This window comes from Pongo abelii, chromosome 20, assembly GCF_028885655.2.
Source record: "Pongo abelii isolate AG06213 chromosome 20, NHGRI_mPonAbe1-v2.0_pri, whole genome shotgun sequence".
Taxonomy (NCBI): domain Eukaryota; kingdom Metazoa; phylum Chordata; class Mammalia; order Primates; family Hominidae; genus Pongo; species Pongo abelii.
In genome coordinates, this window is record NC_072005.2 from 54,991,303 (window position 1) to 55,012,375 (window position 21,073).

General features: G+C 54.1%; 1 protein-coding gene, 1 long non-coding RNA gene and 1 other non-coding gene across 7 annotated transcripts; 1 reads left to right on the forward strand and 2 right to left on the reverse strand.

The window, feature by feature from the left end:
- Positions 1–1,921: 1,921 nt before the first annotated feature.
- LOC112130265 (U6 spliceosomal RNA) lies at positions 1,922–2,028 on the reverse strand. The gene has a single exon (XR_002912536.1). It is a non-coding gene; the product is annotated as a U6 spliceosomal RNA (small nuclear RNA).
- A 1,800-nt stretch (positions 2,029–3,828) lies between these two features.
- On the reverse strand, positions 3,829–20,039 carry BCAT2 (branched chain amino acid transaminase 2). 5 transcript variants are annotated; one of them, XM_063719090.1, is made up of 11 exons: positions 19,847–19,961; positions 15,902–15,976; positions 15,422–15,622; positions 8,811–8,921; positions 8,605–8,724; positions 8,300–8,463; positions 5,854–5,996; positions 5,601–5,686; positions 5,283–5,387; positions 5,097–5,171; positions 3,829–4,229 (listed from the first exon to the last, which is right to left on the reverse strand). In XM_063719090.1, exons 1-11 carry the CDS (start codon positions 19,868–19,870, stop codon positions 4,191–4,193), a joined length of 1,143 nt encoding a protein of 380 aa, XP_063575160.1. In that variant the 5' UTR covers positions 19,871–19,961; the 3' UTR covers positions 3,829–4,190.
- On the forward strand, positions 15,966–19,677 carry LOC129052013 (uncharacterized). The gene is made up of 3 exons (XR_008516666.2): positions 15,966–16,302; positions 17,985–18,149; positions 19,212–19,677. It is a non-coding gene; the product is annotated as an uncharacterized LOC129052013 (long non-coding RNA).
- Positions 20,040–21,073: the final 1,034 nt, after the last annotated feature.

Consider the following 21,073-nt stretch of genomic DNA (forward strand, 5'->3'; position numbering starts at 1 on the left):
GTAATCTCAACACTGGGAGACAAAGGTGGAAGGATCATTTGCGATCAGCCTAGTGGGACCTTGTCTCTACAAAAAATAAAAAATAATAAAATTAGGCCCGGTGCAGTGGCTCATGACGGTAATCCCAGCACTTTGGGAGGTTAAGATGGGCAGATCGCTTGAGCACAGGAGTTTGAGACCAGCCTGGGCAGTATATTGAGACCCTGTCTGTACAAAAAAAATTAAAAATTAGGCAGGTGTAGTGGCACATGCCTGTGATTCCAGCTGCTTGGGAGGCTGAGGTGAGAGAATCGTTTGAGTCTGGGAGGTCGAGGCTGCAGTACACTGATTGTGTCACTATACTCCAGCCTATAGATATACTACATGTGTATATATATATATACGTAGAGGTGGCGCTTGTGAATTCTTTTTTAATTTTATTATTTTTATTTTCTTTTTGAGACAGTCTTGCTCTGTCACACAGGCTGGAATGCAGTAGCACAATCTCAGCTCATTACAACCTCTGCCTCCCAGGTTCAAGTGATTCTCCTGCCTCAGCCTTCCAAGTAGCTGGGATTACAGGCATGCGCCATGATGCCTGGCTATTTTCTGTATTTTTATTTTATTTATGTATTTATTTAGAGACGGAGTTTTGTTCTTGTTGCCCAGGCTGGAGTGCAATGGCGTGATCTCGGCTCACTGCAACCTCCACCTCCCGGATTCAAGCAATTCTCCTGTCTCAGCCTCCCAAGTAGCTGGGATTACAGGCGCCCACCAGCACGCCCGGATAATTTTTGTATTTTTAGTAGGGATGGGGTTTCACCACGTTGGCTAGGCTGATCTGGAACTCCTGATCTCAGCTTCCCAAAGTGCTGGGATTACAGGCGTGAGCCACCTCACCCAGTCTATTTTTTGTATTTTTAGTAGAGACAGTGTTTCCCCATGTTGGCCAAGCTGGTCTGGAACTCCTGACCTCAAGTGACGAGCCTGCCCTGGCCTCCCAAAGTGCTAGGATTACAGGCGTGAGCCACCATACCCAGCCTTAGTTTTATTTTAAGTTCCGGGGCACATGTGCGGGGCATGCAGGTTTGTTGCATAGGTAAACGTGTGCCATGGTGGTTTGCTGTGCCTGTTAACCCATCACCTGGTATTAAGCCCCGCATCTGTTAGCTATTTATCCTGATGCTCTCCCTCCCCACCGCCCTGCAACACGCCCCAGTGTATGTTGTTCCCCTCCCCGTGTCCTTGTGTTCTCATTGTTCAGCTCCCACTTATAAATGAGAACATACGGTGTTTGGTTGGTTTTCTTTTCTTTTCTTTTTTTTTTTTAGACGGAGTCTCGCTCTGTCACCCAGGCTGGAGTGCAGTGGCGTGATCTCAGCTCACTGCAAGCTTCGCCTCTCAAGTTCACACCATTCTCCTGCCTCAGCCTCCCGAGTAGCTGGAACTACAGGCGCCCACCACCATGCCCAGTTAATTTTTTTGTATTTTTAGTAGAGATGGTGTTTCACTGTCTTAGCCAGGATGATCTCGATCTGACCTCGTGATCCACCTGCCTCAGCCTCCCAAAGTGCTGGGATTACAGTGAGCCACTGCACCCGGCTTCTTTATTTTTTTGAGACAGGGTCTCACTCTGTCACCTAGGCTGGAGTGTAGTGGTGTGATCTCGGCTCACTGCAACCTCCGTTTCCCAGATTCAAGCAATTCTCGTGCCTCAGCCTCCCGAGTAACTGAGCGTACAGGTGTGTGCCACCATGCCTGGCTAATTTTAGTAGTTTTAGTAGAAATGGGGTTTCACCATGTTGGCCAGGCTGGTCTGGAACTCCAGACCTCAAGTGATCTGCCCACCTCGGCCTCCCAAAGTGCTGGCATTACAGGCGTGAGCTACTGTGCTCAGCCCGGTGTTTGGTTTTCTGTTCCTGTGTTAGTTTGCTGAGGATAAAAAAATATGGAATGCTTTGCGAATTTGTGTGTCATCCTTGCACAGGGGCCATCCTATTCTTCTCTGTATCATTCCAATTTTAGTATATGTGCTGCCGAAGTGAGCACATGGATTGTTTTATCAAGGGAAGAAAGCTTCCCAGAAGCCTCCAGGCAAGCTTCCCTTAGGATCCCCTTGGCCTCTAACCTTTCCTTGAGCGATCATTGACAATGGGAAATGAGAGGATGTGGTAATGGGTCTGCTGATGCCGTAAAAGACTGGACTTTCAGTCTCAACGCCAATGGCTGCTGGATAGGCCAAAGATCACGTTTGCCAGAATAGTCCCACAGGGTGTCCCTCCAGCAAATTGGATCAAGGAGATTAAGCACCACACCCGAGGTCACATAGCCAGCCGATAACCAAGGCAGGTTGTGAATCCGAAACTGCAAGAGGATGTGTCTCATCCATCCGAATGCCCGGCTCTCTCTACACCTCCACATAGCAATTATAATATGAAAAGGTGCATGTGGACCAGGTTGGGTAGCTCATGCCTATCATCCCAGCATGTTGAGAGGCCGAGGCTGGTGGATCACCTGAGGTCAGCAGTTTGAGACCAGCCTGGCCAACATGGCAAAACTCCATCTTTACTAAAAATACAAAAATTAGCTGGGCATGGTAGTGCACACCTGTAGTCCCAGCTATTGGGGAGGCTGAGGCAGGACAATCGCTTGAACCCAGGAGGCAGAGGTTGCAGTGAGTCGAGATCATGCCACTGCACTCCAGCCTGAGCGACAGAGTGAGACTCTGTCTCAAGAAAAAAATAAAATAAAGTGTGTGTGTGTGTATGTGTGTGTGTCTGTGTGTGTGTGTGCTGGAGTGCAGTGGCGTGATCTCTGCTCACTGCAACCTCTGCCTCCTAGGTTCAAGCAATTCTCCTGCCTCAGCCTCTCAAGTAGATGGGATTACAGGCACCCTCCACCACGTCCAGCTGGTTTTTTTTGTATTTTTAGTAGAGATGGGGTTTCACCATGTTGGCCAGTCTGCTCTTGAACTCCTGACTTCAGGTGATCCGCCCACCTTGGCCTCCCAAAGTGCTGGGATTACAGGCATGAGCCACAGTGCCCGGTCTTTTTTTCAAGACAGTCTTGCTCTGTCACCCAGGCTGGAGTGTAGTGGCACAATCACAGCTCACTGCAGCCTCGACCTCCCAGGCTCAGGCGATCCTCCCACCTCAGCCTCTGGAGTAGCTGGAACTATACTCACATGCCACCTCACTTGGTTAATTTTTTTGTATTTTCTGTACAGATGGGATCTCACTGTGTTGCCCAGCCTGGCCTCAAGCAATCCTCCCGCCTCAGCCTCCCACAGTGCTGGAATTGCAGGCTGAGTCACCACACCCAGTCTAAACTCTTCCACGTTTAATCCTCCAGCAGGTGAGAGTATTGTGCCTCACTCCACACCCACTAGGGTGCCGTGACTACAGTCTTGGCTGAGGGCACTGGGCCACGTCTGGGTGTAGAAAGACCCTTTGGGTCAGGTAGCAGACTGCAGGCTGGAACAAGGGTGCCAGTAGAAGACAACAGCTGAGCTGAGGTCAGGGCCTAGGGGACAAAGAGGCGGGGGAACGGACAGCAGAGTCAGGGGGCAGGAGGAACAGGGATCGGGGCCTGGTGGGCTTTGAGAGGAAAGGATGCAGCACCTAGGGGTCCAGCCTAGTGACTGGGTGATTGTAAAGTAGTGGAGGAGCTGGTTGGTGGGGGGCAGATAGTAAGTTCAGTGTCGGAGACATGAAATGCTCCCCCAGGTTGGAGAAACCGTCAGAACACTGGGGGCTCGGATGACTGGGTCCTTCAGAATAAAATGGGCTGAGGAAGCAGGATTCCTGGGTTAAAGCCCCAGAGTCGCGTCACTGAAGAAGCCCGACAATGTGTGTTCTTTGGCATTTTATTTCAAAATTGCAGCAAAGACAGAGAAAAAAAAATCAACGGCAGCACCAGGGGTCTGGCCTGAGAACGGAGAGATCCGGAATCGGGGCCAAGGTGTATCCTTGACCTCACGACAAGGAGCAATGGGCGGACCTGAACCCGAGACGAGGGGCTGGGGGCCAAGATGCCGGGGTCGGCCCTTACGGCTTTGGGAGTGTCGCAACCACATGGGGGCGCCAGAGACCCAGACGCCGCCCGCTGGCCTTTTATTTCGTATTGCACTTCAGGTGAGTCATTGGTAGGGAGGCGAGTGCTGGCGTGACAAGATGCTACGGGTCGGTGGATCTGGAGCACAGCCTGCAGCTTCACACTGGGAACATCCACTCGTGGGCTCTGATTCCGTACTGCGGAACAACGGAGGCAGTGCCTGAGGTGGAAGCTGCACTACAACTCCCAGTAGGCCCTGGGGTGTTCCAGGCCGAGTGCCTACGGAGCTGTGCCCCAGCAGCTCACGGGAAATGTAGTCCACTTCCCAGAGGGCCCCCAACAATGATGGGAACTGGGAATCAAGGCTAAGGCGGCGCAGAGGCTTCCGGGAGATGTAGTTTTGAAGACAGGAATTATGGCCAGGCCTCTAAGGCTCTTGGAAAAAGTCACTTTCAGCTCAGAAAGCCCAGATAGTCAGAGGATGTGTAGTTCTAGGTCCTGATGCACAAAAGTTTACAGAAATGTAGCTCTAGGTCTGGGAAGGGAGCCCAGAGATTCTTGGGAAAGAGATCTTGGCCCAGAAGACGGGAATGCCCCCAGAGATTTATGGGATTAAACAGTCTGGTGCCAGAGAGGGGCCAAGGTCCAGAGGCTCATGGGAGGAAGCTTCCTTCAGCCAAAGGGATAGCCCAGGGCTCCAGGGAATCTTGGGAGGCCAACCTCTGAGATGGCCAGAGGGCTGGCTAAGGTCTCAGAGATTCATGGAAAAGGCCTTTCTCCCACCCGGGCACCCGGGGCAGCAGAGGATCACAGGGAGGGGGTTTCCAAAGCTGAAGACATATCCAGGGCTCCGGGAGCTCACAGGAAAGGGTGATTTAGCCCCAAGGGGTTTTCCAGGGCACAGAGCAGCACGGAAAGCTCACTCTCCAGGGCCTCAATAAGAAGGGCCATTATCTGTTCCTGGTACTACTGAAGGAGGCTGGCTCTTAGTCCAGGGGCTCATGGGACACCAACTTCTCCAGGGAACAAGCTCCCAGCCCATTCCCCGGCTCCCTGCAGCTCACCTGGATCTCCTTCAGCTCCTTCTGGAAGCGGAGGATCAGCTCAGGCCCATTTTCCATGGTGGGAATGTGGAGGTTCTGGGACAGAAGGTGTGGTGAGGACCGAGCCCCTCCCCTCCTTCCCTTCCACCCACAATGGCAGCCCCGCCTCACCCTGTCTTTGTACAGGATTCGGTGCACTGGGCAGACCTGGCAAGCGGTGCCCGAGCCAAAGACTTCCCGCACGCGGCCCTCCTCCAGGGCCTGCAGCAACTGCTTCATGGTGATCGTGCGCTCCACCACCCGGAACTCACCCTGCAGGGCAGTTGGCAGAGACACATGTGTCCCCAGAGGGTTGCCCTGCTGCAGACCTCCACCTTTCCCTCCCTGAGGATAGTGAGAAAGACAGAGGCCCAACGGGAGAGACAGACCCAGGAGAAGGGGCAGAGACATGCCAGTGTGCCCCAGTCCCAGCCCTCTGATGCCCTGGCCCCTGGCGCCCGTCACCAGAAGATGCCATGTCCTCACCCAGGTCTGAGCCAGGTCCAGTAGACTCTGTCTGACCACTCCAGGCAGGATGACACCATTTAGTGGGGGTGTCACCAGCTCCAGCACTAGGGCAGGTGTAAGGGGTGGAAGATGTTACCTCTCACCCCCTAGCACCCCCGTCTTAGGAGCCACCCCCTCCCCCATCCCACAATCCCTGGGGCCTGTAACCTGCCAGGAATGATGGTGCCACCCACTTCCACCAGGGTGCGGGCTGGGTCATGGGTGGGCTTACCCCCATCTTCGTGGGTCCAGTAGACAAAGATGTTCATGGTTCCCACCTCGGTGAGCTGGTGGTCGGGCCCATACAGCCAGAGGACCTGTTCACAGCCCTGCTTGAGTGCCTCCTGTTGCACTAACACGGTGGGCCCATAATTCCTGGTGGAGGGCAGCCTGGTTGGGTGGGGCAAGGGAGCCCCATTCTTCCCCAACCCAGCCCCAGAGGAGGCTCATCCTGCTCTCTCCCGTCTCCCTGCTCACAGCTGTCCCAGGGCTCCCCAGTTCCCCTGAGATGGAATCCTTGACTTTTCATTTGGCATCAGGACCCTAAGTGGTTATGTCCCCTCTCTCCTGTCTCTTCCCATTTTTCTTTCTTTTCTTTTTTTTTTTTTTTTAAGACGGAGTCTCGCTCTGTCACCCAGGCTGGAGTGCAGTGGTGCGATCTCAGCTCACTGCAACCTTCACCTCCTGGGTTCAAGAGATTCTCCTGCCTCAGCCTCTCTTGACCTGGTGATCTGCCCGCCTTGGCCTCCCAAAGTGCTGGGATTACAGGCGTGAGCCATCGCGCCCAGCCCTCACCCGTTTCATAGTGACCAAATCCTCGGCTGTCATTCAAAACCATTTCTTTTTTTTTTTTTTTTGAGACAGAGTCTTGCTCTGTCGCCCAGGCTGGGGCTAGAGTGCAGTGGTGCAATCTCAGCTCACTGCAACCTCCACCTCTTGGGTCTAAGCGATTCTCGTGCCTCAGCCTCCTGAGTAACTGGGGCATGCAGCACCATGTCCGGCTAATTTATATTTATATGCCCGCCTCAGCCTCCCAAAGTGCTGGGATTACAGGAGTGAGCCACAGCGCCCGGCCTTAATTTTTACATTTTTAATAGAGACAGGGTTTCACCATACTGGCCAGGCTGGTCTCAAAACTCCTAACCTCAAGTGATCCGCCCACCTTGGCCTCCCAAAGTGCTGGGATTACAGGCGTGAGCTACCGCGCCTGGCTCCAAAACCATTTCTGTTGTCACCTCCTCGAGAGGTGTTTCCAGACCTCCAGGCTGGGTGCTGGACATTCCCTGGACTCTCCCAGTGAATTGGGCTACCTGGATGACTTTCTGTGTCTCTCTCCCAGAGACAGCCTCTCCCCTTAGCTGCTAACAAGTCTCCCACGGCTCCCCAGTGCCCCAGGACAAGACCCCAGCCTCCATCCGGTGTTCCAGGCCTGCCTGGGTCTATGAATACTTGTTAAGCATTTTGCAAAACCCAGACTTATTTTTGTAACCTGAACATCTTCTGTGATCCTATTCCTTCTGTCCCTGTACACATGGTCCCCAGGAGTGGAAAGAGTTTGCTGACTTTTGTACCCAGGAAACCCCCTCCTCCCTCCTCATCAGACCCAGTTGAAGGGTCACCTCCTCTGTGAAACCTTTCTTTTTTTTTTTTTGAGATGGAGTTTCGCTCTGTCACCCAGGCTGGAGTGCAGTGGCGCGATCTCGGCTCACTGCAAGCTCTGTCTCCTGGGTTCTCGCCATTCTCCTGCCTCAGCCTCCTGAGTAGCTGCGACTACAGGCACCCGCCACCAAGCCCGGCTTTTTTTTTTTTTTTTTTTTGGTATTTTTAGTAGAGATGGGGTTTCACTGTGTTAATCAGGATGGTCTTGATCTCCTGACCTCATGATCCGCCCGCCTCGGCCTCCCAAAGTGCTGGGATTACAGGCATGAGCCACTGCCTCCGGCCTCTGTGAAGCCTTTCACAATGCTCTGGGTCACCTCACCAGAGAACATGCAGCTCCGAATAGTGGGGCTCCCAGCAGCCTGGGAGACCCAGGAGGGCAAGGCTCGGGGCTGACTCATCTGTGTTCCCAGCTTCTGCCAGCACAGGGCCTGGCCCTCAGGAGACCTCACAGGATGTGGCTGAAAGGACCTGAATGCACCCCCAGCTGGGGCCACATTCCTGTCCCAACACGCCAGTGCCCACCCTCTGCCTTGGTTGCCCAGGAGACCCAGCTGTCTCCTTCCTGCCCTGCTGAGCTGGGGCCACTGGGAGACAGATTTACACAGAGTCCACACGGGGATGAGGGGCTTTGGAGGCTCAAACGACTGTGGGAGCTGGGTATGGGGAGCGCAGCCCAGCCCGGGGAGATCAGGGGAGGGTTCTGGGGTGAGGGGCCAATGAGCTGAGTGTAAGCTTCATTCCTGGAGGCTTCCCAGGACCAGTCCTGGTTTCCCCACTGACCTCCACCCAATGCCTTCCCATCTGTGAGCCTTTTTGTCCATCTGGAAAATAATCCCCTCCTCCTTCCACGGTTTGTTTTCAGGGACCAGGGAGGTCACTTAGCACTGAGCCCTGCACGGTGCTGATGATGTCACCTTCATGTGACATCCAGAGGCACGGCCGAAAGCAAGCACGCTGGTCCCTGTGACTCCAACGCCCAGTGTGCCAGTCGTTCTGGGGATGGGGGTGCCACTTACCCCCCTAGTTTGTAGTTGCCGACCCCGCCCACCCAGGCCCGGATGAAGGCTGGGTCGGCCAGGAGGGAGACCGGGGTCACGGAACCTCCAGGGAAGTAGGTGCCCACTGGGCAGAGAATGACGAACAGGAGCGCGCGCGTGGGCTGGCTGACACCCAGCGAGGGCTGCGACGGGCAAAGCGGCAGCGTCAGAAGTGCAGGCCCCCAGTCCCTTCCCCTCCCCTGACCAGGCCTCCAGGACCCTACCCCTGCCCTGCAGAATCCAACCCCCGCAGCCCAGTTTCCCAGCCCTGGAGTTGGGCCCACCTCGTTCCCAATGAGCACAGGCCGCACATAGAGGCTGGTGCCGGCGCCATCGGGGACCCAGTCCTTGTCCACTTCGATGAGCCGGCGGATGCACTCCAGCAACTCCAGCTTGTCGAAACTCTGGGTGGGATTCTGAATGAGTCAAGGGGCCCTTGCTGCCCCGGCCTCAGCCCTCCTCCCCACCCCGGTGGACCGGGACCCCTCACCGGCAGGCACAGGCGCATGGCTGAGCGCAGCATCCGGTCCATGTTGAGCCAGGGGCGGAAGAGGCGCACCTGCTGGTCTTTGCCTTTGAACGCCTTCATGCCCTCAAACAGCTGCGGGGACACGCGGGGCGGGAGGCTCAGACACTTCTCCAGACAGTCATGAGAGACACCAAGACAGAGATAGATAGATACACAAAGACACAGACAACTGAAAGATGGAGGCCAAGAGAAGAGCACCAGGGAGATTTAGCAGCTGGGTCAGAGAGATGGAGAAAAAGAGAGATATAGACAGAGAGACAAACAGGTAGAGACACACGGAGACTCAAGAAAGCAAAGGACATGACCGGGCTCAGTGGCTCACGCCTGTAATCCCAGCACTTTGGGAGGCCAAGGCAGGAGGATCACTTGAGTGTAGGAGTTCATGACCAGCCCAGGCATTATAGCAAGACCCCATCTCCACCAAAAAATATGAAAATTAGCCAGACGTGGTAGCACGTGACTGGAGTCCCAGGTATTTGGAAGGTGGTGGGAGGATCACTTGAGCCTGGGAGTTTGAGACTACAGTGAGCCACGATCATGCCACTGCACTCCAGCCTGGGACCTACTTTTTTTTCTGGAGACTGTCCCTGATCACTGCCCCATGGTTCCAAGTTTGCTTGTTCAGCATCTGCTCCACTGCACAGTGGAAGAGCCTGGAAGGCAGGGATTACCCTTGACACATTTACCAGACAGCCTCTCCTGCAGTCCCGTGCCACAGGGTAGGCAGTGCTTGGCACAGAGTGGTTTTTTTTGTTTTGTTTTGTTTTGAGATAGGGTCTCACTCTGTCACCCAGGCTGGAGTGCAGTGGCATGATCTCTGCTCATTGCAACCTCCGCCTCCCAGGTCCAAGTGATTCTCGTGCCTCAGCCTCCCGGGTAGCTGGGATTACAGGTGCCCGCCACCACGCCCAGCTAATTGTTGTATTTTTAGTTGATCAACCCGCCTCAGCCTCCCAAAGTGCTAGGATTACAGGCGTGAGCCACTGCGCCCGGCCAGACTTTTTTTCTTTTTCCCATAGTGGGTTTTTGATGAATGAATAGATAAATGAATGGAAGATAAGCAAAACTAGCTACAATATTTTGGGAGGATAAAAACAACCACCACAAAAATGAGGGGCAAGAGGGGGCAGGGGTGGAGAGTAGCCATATCAGGTAGTAAAACAGATTATAAATCTACAATACTTAAAACAGAGTGACACTGCTATATGAGTAGACAGACTGAATAATGGATTAGATAACCAGATATCCATCTAGAGAAAAACTACGTTGAATCTCGATTTCACACCTCACACCAGAAAAAATTCCAGGTGCATTAAAAGTCTAAGTGAAATATATATATTACACCATAAAAGCTATAGAAGGAAACAAAAATAACTTTTATATCTTGGATTGGGAATTTTATTTTTTATTTTATTTGAGATGGAGTCTCACTCTGTTGCTCAGGCTGAAGTGCAGTGGCTCTATCTTGGCTCACTGCAACCTCTACCTCCCAGGTTCAAGCAATTCTCTTGCCTCAGCCTCCCGAGTAGCTGGGATTACAGGTGCCTACAACCACGCCCGGCTAATTTTTGTGTTTTGGTAGAGACGGGATTTTGCCATGTTGGCCAGGCTGGTCTTGAACTCCTGACCTCAGGTGATCCGCCCACCTTGGCCTCCCAAAGTGCTGGGATTACAGGCATGAGCCACCATGACTGGCCTTTTTTTTTTTTTTTTTTTTCAATTTCTTGTACAGATGGAGTCTCACTATGTTGCCCAGGCTGGTCTTGAACTCCTGAGCTCAAGCAATCCCCCTGCCTCTTCTTCCTAGCCGCAGATGAATTTTTTAAAACCTAACCTGATAGAAAAATCAGCCTAGCAAATGGACAGTTCACACAAAAGGAAATACAGGTGGCCCTTAAGCTCGTGAGAAGTCAATTTCATTAATCATTAGGGAGAAAAATGCAAATTAAAATTACTTTGAGATACCTTTAAAACCACATGGGAGATTGGAAAAGATCTAAAACTTGGACAAGGGTTGTTCAAGGTATGGAAACAGGCTCTGCTGGTGGGTGTGGAAACTGACACACCCTGTAGATGTAGATGTGGCGATACATATCAAGATTACAAGCATACATATCCTTTGACCTACAGTTCCTGAAATTGAGCCTCTAGATACATTTGCACTTAAACAAGTGACTAAAGAAGTGACGTGTGTACTGGATTCCTTTTTCTTTTTTGACATGGAGTCTCGCTCTGCCACCCAGGCTGGAGTGCAGTGGTGCAGTCTCGGCTCACTGCAACCTCCGCCTCCCGGGTTCAAGCAATTCTCCTGCCTCAGCCTCCCGAGTACCTGGGATTACAGGCACCCGCCACCACACCCAGCTAATTTTTATATATTTAGTAGAGATGGGGTTTCACCATGTTGGCAAAGCTGGTCTTGAACTCCTGACCTCAGATGACCCACCTGCCTCAGCCTGCCAAAGTGCTGGGATTACAGGTGAGCCACCACAGCCGGCCTTGTACTAGATTCTTTATTGCAACATTGTTTATAATAGACTGGAAACAACCTAAGTGTCCAACAATAGGGCCTAATGAGGTGCATTGTTAGGATGACACAGCATGAGGCTGCAAGAAAGATGGAAAAAGCTCTTTAAGCTTTAAAGTATAGAGAAGAATTTCCAGGCCCAGTATGATGGCTCATACCTGTAACCCCAGCACTGGGAGGCTAAGGTGGGAGAATTGCTTGAAGCCAGGAGTTCGAGACCAGCCTGGGCAACAAAGTGAGATCCTGTCTTTGCACAAGATTTAAAAATTAACTGGGCAAGGTGGTGTGTGCCTGTAGTCCTAGCCACTCGGGAGGCAGAGGCAGGAGGATCACTTGAGCCTAGGAGGCGGAGGTTGCAGTGAGCTGAGACCATGCCACTGCACTCCAGCCTGGGAAACAGAGCAAGACACCATCTCAAAAACAAAACAAAACAAAACCCAGGTAAATAGAGCCCGGATACACCGGATACAGTGGCTCATGCCTGCAATCCCAGGACTTTGGGAGGCTGAGGCAGGAGGATCACTTGAGCTTAGAAATCTGAGATCACCCTGGGCAACATAACAAGACCCCATCCCTCAAAAAAAAAAAAAAAAAATTAGCTGGGCATGGTGGTGCACACCTGTGGTCCCAGCTACTTGGAAGGCTGACGCAGGTGGATCGCTGGAGCCTGGGAGGTCAAGGCTACAGTGAGCCAAGATTGTGCCACTGCACTCCAGCCTGGGCTACAGAGCAAGACCCTTTCTCAAAAAAAGAGTCATAACAACAACAACAAAAATGCAGGTGGCCGGGCTTGGTGACTCAAGCCTGTAATCCCAGCACTTTGGGAGGCCGAAGCGGGTGGATCACTTGAGCTCAGGAGTTCAAGACCAGCCTGGGTAACATGGTGAAACCCCATCCCAATTACTTAAAAATAATAAACAAATACAGGTAGACAAAGACAGAAAGCAGACTAATGGTTCTCAGGGGCTGGGGTGAGGGACAATGGGTACCGATTAATAGGTATGGGGGATTAAACAAACAGTTCTGAACCTTGATGGTGGTGATGGTTGCATAACATTGCCTGCCACTGAATTATGGGCTTTAAAATGGTTGAAGGCCAGGCGCCGTGGCTCACGCCAGTAATCCCACCCCTTCAGGAGGATGAGGCAGGTGGATCATCTGAGGTTGGGAGTATGAGACCAGCCTGGCCAACATGGTGAAACCACGTCTCTACCAAATATACAAAAATTAGCCAATAGTGGTGCATGCCTATAATCCCAGCTACTCAGGAGGCTGAGGCAGGAGAATCACTTGAACAGAGGTTGCAGTGAGTTGCAGAGGTTGCAGTGAGCCGAGATTGTGCCACTGCACTCCAGCCTGGGCAACAACAGTGAAACTCTATCTCATAAATAAATAAATAAATAAATAAATAAATAAATAAATAAAATGGTTGGAATCCCACATTTGATGCTGTGTGTTATTATGTATGTGTATTAGTACCACAGTAATAAAAAATAAGGCCGGGCATGGTGGCTCATGCCTGCAATCCCAGCACTTTGGGAGGCTGAGGTGGGCGGATCACTTGAGCTCAGGAGTTCGAAACCAGTCTGGCCAACATGGTGAAACCCTGGCTTTACTAAAAATACAAAAATTAGCCAGGCGTGGTGGCAGTGCCTGTAATCCCAGGTACTGGGGAGGCTGAGGCAGGAGAATCACTTGAACCCGGGCAGCGGAGGTTGCAGTGAGCGAGATTGTATCATTGCACTCCAATCTGGGGAACAGAGTGAGACTCTGTCTCTAAATAAATAATAAGAAAAAATAAAATAAAAAATAATACACGTGGTCGGCCTGCAATCCACACATGCCCTGGAGTGAGGGTGACACAGGGACGGCATTGTCCTACTTCCTCCGCCTCCCCACTCCGCCCCCTGGACCTGCGGGATCACAGCAGTGCGTTCTGTCTGCCAGGGCCACAGGCTTCCTCTGCGCTCACTCAACTAAAGAAAAAGTACTGGGTCCCCAGCCAGAGGACAACTGCTATGCTGGGTGGAAGGGAGAAGTGTGTGGTGGTCTCCAAGTAACCAGCTTCCTGGGGGCTCAGCAGGCGGAATCCTGCCCATCACGCTTATGTCCTGGCAGGAGTGTCTGGCTGCGATTGGAGGTGTGTGTGCTCTGTACAGAATCGACTAGTGTTGCTTAGACGTCCAGAGTGGGAGGGGAGAGGGGGGAAAACAAAATCTTAAAATTCTGGACAGGAAGGAAGAAAGGAAAAAATGGAGGGAGGGAGGGAAAGGAAAGAAAGGAATGGAATAAAAGTCTTAATGCCACAGAACCGTGCCCTGGAGGACCAAAATCAGCCAACCTGCTAACCAGTTACTGGAGCTGTAAGATGCTCACTTAAATCTTGTCTCAACCAAAGTTTCCTCCTGAAGACTTTGCTTTCAGCCACAGCTCTAAGTCCTAAAACCAAATGCCTCTTGGATCTCTCTCTGAGAAACTTCACAAGTCTCTCAGGCTCACCAGGTGCCACAAAGCCACCCCTCCTCCTGGGTCCCCATGTGGGGACAGGCCCAAGGTCTACCTGGTCACCAGCCCGGCCTCCTAGCCTGCAACTCTTATCCTCCACACGGCCTGAGAGGGCTCTTACTATACCCAGACATGGCCCTGCCCCTCCCTTCCTCAGAGCCCTCAGTGGCTCCCAGCACCCTTGGACAAGGCCCCAGCCCCTCAGCTCCTCCATGGCCCTGACATTTTCAGCCTCCTCAACCATGCTGCAACACCGCAATTTCTCCCAAATGTACCAGGCTCTGCTCCCGTTTGGGGTTTGGACTGGCTGTCCCCTCTCCTGCCATCCCCCACCCCCGACTGTCCCCCTTCCCGCCATCTCCAACTGTCTCCCTTCCCGCCATCTCCCCCCAGCTGTCGCCTCTCCCGCCATCCCCCACCCCCGACTGTCCCCCTTCCCGCCATCTCCCCCCAGCTGTCGCCTCTCCCGCCATCCCCCCTGGGCTGTCCCCTCTCCTGCCATCCCTCCCCCTGGCTGTCCCCTCTCCCGCCATCCCTCCCCGGCTGTCCCCTCTCCCGCCATCCCTCCCCGGCTGTCCCCTCTCCCGCCATCCCTCCCCGGCTGTCCCCTCTCCCGCCATCCCCCTGGCTGTCCCCTCTCCCGCCATCCCCCTGGCTGTCCCCTCTCCCGCCATCCCCCTGGCTGTCCCCTCTCCCGCCATCCCCCTGGCTGTCCCTCTCCCGCCATCCCTCCCCTGGCTGTCCCCTCTCCCGCCATCCCTCCCCTGGCTGTCCCTCTCCCGCCATCCCTCCCCCTGGCTGTCCCCTCTCCCGCCATCCCTCCCCCTGGCTGTCCCCTCTCCCGCCATCCCTCCCCCTGGCTGTCCCCTCTCCCGCCATCCCTCCCCCTGGCTGTCCCCTCTCCCGCCATCCCCCTGGCTGTCCCCTCTCCCGCCATCCCTCCCCTGGCTGTCCCCTCTCCCGCCATCCCTCCCCCTGGCTGTCCCCTCTCCCGCCATCCCTCCCCCTGGCTGTCCCCTCTCCCGCCATCCCTCCCCGGCTGTCCCCTCTCCCGCCATCCCCCTGGCTGTCCCCTCTCCCGCCATCCCTCCCCGGCTGTCCCCTCTCCCGCCATCCCCCTGGCTGTCCCCTCTCCTGCCATCCCTTCCCTGGCTGTCCCCTCTCCCGCCATCCCCCTGGCTGTCCCCTCTCCCGCCATCCCCCCCTAAGCTCCCCTCTATGCCAGAAGAAGCCATGCTTTCTTTCAAGTGAGGCTGGGGGTCTCTACTGGCGTCCACGGGGCCTCCATCAGAGCACAGATCATACTGAGTTATGCCCACAGCATGGGGTTTTCCAAGTGAAGGAACAGGGTCTGCTCATCTCGGGGAACCCAGCATCACCAAGCACGAGCCTAGAGCATGGAAGGCCTCAGGAAACGAATGATGAATGCACAGAAAGGAGAAACACACAACAAACAAACCAAGAGAGGTGCACCTGACAAGAGACACAGCAAGGAGGAGGAGATGCAGACAGGGACGGGGAGAGAGGCCGGCCGCCACGCCACCTGCAGGGAGTAGTGGAGGCTGGAGGAGGCTGGGTGCAGCGTGAGGTTCTGGAAGGGCTGGATTCGGGGCTGGCCCCAGCCCTTGTCACTCCATTCCACCATCAGCATATGGTCGGTAAATGTCTTCCCAAACACCAGGGGCTCGCCGGGGCCGGGCTTCTTATGAGGCTTCTGTGTCATTTCCAGCTGCAGGTCTGCAGCCTGAGGAAAGACAGGGGTATCCTAGAATCTGGCCACAACCTCCAAGCTGAAAAACTACAACTCCCATGAAGCCCTGGGTCTCAGACCCATAGAGAAGGACCTGTCACCCTGGAGGATTCTGGGACATGCAGTTTCATCCCTTGTCTACGGCCCAATGGCAGGCTGTTAAGCTACCACCACTCACTGCCATCTCTGGGCCGTGGACCTTTTGGAGATGCCCAAAACCAGCTGCCAGCCCCCTCCTATCTCAGAGCCAAGCATCGAGTTCCCTCCTTTCACCTTGAAACTGGAGGAGGCATATCTTCTGGGACCACACAGAAGCCAAGGGACAGAGAGAAACTTTCGTGCCCAGATCTGGGTGGAGAAAGAAGTGAGAGAGGGGGTGAGTGGGGCACAGCAGGGGCCCTGGCAGCCCGCTCGCCACCTCCTGCACTTGGAGGTCCCGCTGGCCTGCCTGTTCTGTCCCAGTCTCAGTCCATTCTAGACAGGGGCAGATGGTCCTGAAGGAGGCCAAATCCCCTCCCTGCCCTGACGAGGGCTCCCTAGAAAGAGCTGAGTCAGCTCCCGCCCCCTCCTCCATGCTGGGGCAAAGTCAAACGCAAGCACCTCCCACCCCAGAGACCTTTGGTCCCAGCCTGGAGATCAGCTCAGACAAGAAGACGACCAGGGAAGGCACACAGGTAAGTGAAGGCCTCCGGGTACCCAAGTGCTGACGGGCCTTAGAAGACCAAGGGACCGACAGGTCCTGCTCCCCCAGGGCTCAGGGGTGCGCACCCCAGGCCCGCCTCCCTCAGACCTAAGTAAGAATCCAGACTCTAGCTGCCTCCTCCCTCAGACCCGAAGTCTGGGCCCCCAGCCCCTCCTCCCTCAGACCCAGGAGTCCAGGCCTCAGACCCTCCTTTACATCCAGGAGTACAGGCCCCAGCCCCTCCTCCCTCAGACCCAGGAGTCCAGGTCCCCAGCCCCTCCTCCGCCAGACCCAGGAGTACAGGTGCTTATTGTCTAAAGGTATTCGATCAACTGGACTCTGATTACCTGAAGCCCAAACCCACTTTGGCAGTGACTCCAATTCCCTTCAGCCCCTGGGGCTGAGGGGCAGCTACAGGGGCCTGGGGAGCCACTGCAGTCCTCACTGCACAAGGCTCAGGCGGGTCCTCCCAGAGGGGAGTAGGGAGAGCAGGTCTGGCTGTGTCCAGCAGGCTGGCCCCTCTCTGGTGACCTTTGACCTCACAATGCCTCTTTCCCCAGCCCTGTGGGGAGGCATTTGGGGCGTGAGGTTGAGGGAGACAGAGTGGCCTGGCCTGGCCTGCCCTGTGAGCTGGGTGAGTTGGCACTGATTCTGGAGGATGGATGTGAATGGCCGTGGTCACTTGTTTCTAGGTGAGTTGCTGGGAGATGGGCCTACAGCATGGTCTTGCTGGTGTGAGTCTCCAGGGATTCCAGGGTGATCAGAGCGTGGGTCCCCGGATGGCCTCTGGGTGGTGACTTCTAGACTGCTCAGCCTTGCAGCCATGCTTCTGCCCAGAGGGATAGGACACCCACAGTAGGAGAGAGACAAACACAGTGCGACAGCCAGCCTGTGGGCAGGAGAGCTGCCCTCAGAGCCAAGATGAAAAAAACAGTAAGAGAGGCAAGACGAAGAATGAGAAAAAGAGACACAGAAAGGGGAGCCCAAACAGAAAAAAAAAAAAAAAACAAACAACAGAAATTGACGCCAAGAGATGCCAAAATAGATCTAATCATAGAAAGAGGCCATATGCAGTGGCTCGCGCCTGTAATCCCAGCGCTGTGGGAGGCCGAGGCAGGAGGATAGCTTGAGGCCAGGTGTTCAAGACCAGCCTGGGCAACATAGGGAGACCCTGTCTCTACAGAAAATACAAGTTAGCTGGGTTGGTGGCGGGCGCCTGTAGTCCCAGTAACTTGGGAAGCTGAGCAGGAGAATTGCTTAAACCCAGGAGGCAGAGGTTGCAGTGAGCCGAGATGGTGCCACTGCACTCCAGCCTGGGTGACAGAGCAAGATTCTCTGTCTCAAAAAAAAAAAACAAAGAAAGAAAGAAAGAAAGTAGGCGGCTGGCTCAGTAGCTCATGCCTGTAATCCCAGCACTTTGGGAGACAGAGGTGGGAGGATTGCATGAGGCCAGGAGTTCAAGATCAGCCTGGGCAATAGAGCAAGACCCTGTCTCTACAAACAATTTAAAAATTAGCCAGGTATGGTGGCACACACCTGTAATTCCAGTTACTCAGGAGGCTAAGGTGGGAGGATCACTTGAGCCCAGTAGGTCAAGGCTGTGGTGAGCTATGATCACACTGCTACACTCCAACATGAGTGATAGAGTGTCTCTCTCTAAAAAAAAAAAAAAAGACCAGCATGGATCGCTTGAGCCCATCTACTCGGGAGGCTGAGGCACGACAGTCGCTTGAACCCATGAGGCGGAGGTTACAGTGAGCCGAGATCGCGCCACGGCACTCCAGCCTGAGCAACAGAGCAAGACTCGGTCAAAAAGAAAAGACGAGACAAAGAAATAAAGTAGGTTTGGGGGTTCACAGGGCAGATCTCTATAATGTGATAGAACCTCCATTATGTCCCATACAGCCCAGGAGTATCACCATCAAAGACCAGGAGTGTCCCTGTCAAAGCCCAGCAATGCCCTCCATACTCCAGGACTGTCCCCATATCACGGCCCCAGCGAGACCCCATCATACCGCAGTCTGCCCTTGTCACAGCCCACACATGACCCCATCACGTCTAGAACTGCCCCCTTTATAGCCCAGGACTCTCCCTCATCACAGACCAGGGCTGTTCTATGACAGCCCAAGATGCTCCACATCACAAGCCCAGATTGTGCCTGTAACTTATCAGAACTGGTCCCCAGCAGAGCCAAGTACTGTCCCAAACAGCTCAGGAATGTCCCCCGTCCAAAGCCCAGCACTTTTCCCCCATTATAACCAGCATTGTCTCCGCCAAATACCAGGGCTTATTTCCTATTCACCAGGTCTGAAATTTAAAAAAAAAAAAAAAAAAAAATCCCATTGTTGTCTTTTTCAATCCCCAGGACTATCCCTATGTTGCTGTCTAGGCCAGTACCTTCCAGACTGTCCCTACCATGGTCCAGCACTGTCCCCTCCACACCCCGGGACTGTCCCCATCATAGCTGAGGACTCAGCCCAACTATCTCCATTACAGGATATCTCTATCTTCATCAGAGCCTAGGAATGTCCCATCATGAGTTCAGGGCCATTCTATGACACCAGAACTGTGCCATGATGAGACGGTCCACATCAGTCCCAAGTGTACCTGTCAAAGCCCAGTACTGCCCCACCACAGTCCAGGAGTGTCACCACTAAAGCCCAGATTGCCCACATACCCCAGGTATCCCAGGACTATCCCTATCAGTCACTAAGAGCCGAAGAAAGTGAAATTCTGCCCTGACATTCATCAGCTAGGATAAGAGACTCAAATAAAGTCAGGTGTAAAGTTAACAAAGAGACAGTTCTCCCAAGGTTACACCGCAGCTGTGAAGGCTTGTAATGACCCCTTTCTTTGGCTGTTTCCTTCCTCACTGAGAAACCTTGTTCTCTGAAATCATAGACTCTGGGAAACGCTGCTGCTGTTTGACATCGCACAGTCAGAAGGGATCGTCTCAGCCAGCCTGCAGCATCTGTCACTTTGACCATGAGACGCTGCCTCGATTTCCAATCCAGGTGCAGAGCTTCAGATAGGAGTTTGGGAAGCACAACAATCCCCATCTCTATTTTTTTCAACTTTCTTTCCAAGAAAATAGGACCTTGGGTCCAATTCCCAGAGCTGAGACTTGAGGTCTAACTCTGCCCTCACCTGCACACGGCCCTGGAGGTCTGGGCCCCTTTATTCCAGCTCCCCCACAGGCTGAGGCCCCACCGCACCCCAGGACTCCGCTCCCCAAATCATAACCTCCCCACCCCCACGCCACCCTCATTACAGGGTCCCCCTCCGTGTTTCCCTTTTTTTTTTTTTACCTCCCCACCAATTACTTGCCCCACCTCATCCGCGTCTACCCGCTCCCCCTCACCCCATTGAAGCCTCGTGCTCCTTTCCAAAGGGCGCCATCCTCCCCCGCGCCCCGCAGCGGAACCCCAGGGCGGGAGGAGCGGCGCCAAGTCGGACCGGCTGCAGGCCAGTGGTCTTCCCGGAAGTGCGCCTCCCCCGGTTATTCCCCAGACCCCGGCGCGGGGCTGCGAACCCACCTGCCCCAGAGCAGCTGCGGCCATGATCCGTGCGGCGCCTAACTGTGCCCGCCCGGGGCGCGGCCCCGAAGAGAGACGTTCCGGCCACGTCCCGCTCACGCCTCCTTCTGGGGAAAGGCGGCCGACTAGCGCCCCAGGCCGTCCCAGCTCCAGGGCGCCAGCAGGGAGCCGGACCCTGCTGCGGGCGCAGGCGCTGGTGGGGGGGGGGGGGGGGCAGGACTTGAAATACGGTCCCTGCCGGGCGAAGTGGCTCAGGTCTGTAATCTTAGCACTTTGGGAGGCCGAAGCCGGCGGATTACCTGAGGTCAGGAGTTAGAGACCAGCCTGGTCCAACATGGTGAAACCCCGTCTCTACTACAAATACAAAAAATTAGCCGGGCGTGGTGGCGGGCGCCTGTAATCTCAGCTACTCGGAAAGCTGAGGCAGGAGAATTGCTTGAATCGGGGAGGCAGAGGTTGCAGTGAGCCGAGATGGTGCCACTGCACTCCAGCCTGGGCGACAGAGTGAGACTCCGTCTCAAAAAAAAAAAAAAAAAAAAAAAAGCCTGGCTTGGTGGCTCACACCTGTAATCCTAGCATTCTGGGAGGCCGAGGCGGGTGGATCACCTGAGGTCAAGAGTTCGAGACCAGCCTGACCAACATGGTGAAACCACGCCCTACTAAAAATACAAAAATTAGCTGGGAGTGGTGGTAGACGCCTGTAATCCCAGCTACTCGGGAGGCTGAGGTAGAAGAATTGCTTGAACCCGGGAGGCCGAGGTTGCGGTGAGCCGAGATGGCGCCATTGCACTCCAGCCTGGGTAACAAGAGCAAAACTCCGTCTCAAAAAAAAAAAAGAAAAGAAAAATAAATATGGTCCCCACCCAGGCTGTGTTCCAGCCACACTCAAGCCAGGTACTAACGTGCATGCAACGGTTTTCAAAAAAGCATTTCCTTGGGAGCAAAAATGCATTTTTTTGTCGCGGAGCGCTGGCAAGCATAAGCAGCACAAGGTAAAGGAAGGGAAAGGCAAGGAGCAGGACGTTCCGTGTATCACGATCCCTTTGTGAAAGGGAAAAGCACATCTTAAATATCAGCGACGCGGACACCACGTAAATGCACAGGAACAGGAATGGTGCTTTGGAGAAGGGCTTCTGAAGAGGGCCGCAGGTAGGGATAAAGGGCAGCCTCACTTTGCAGCCTGGATACTGCCCTGTTCCAATATTTTTTCCTATCAACGAAAAAGAT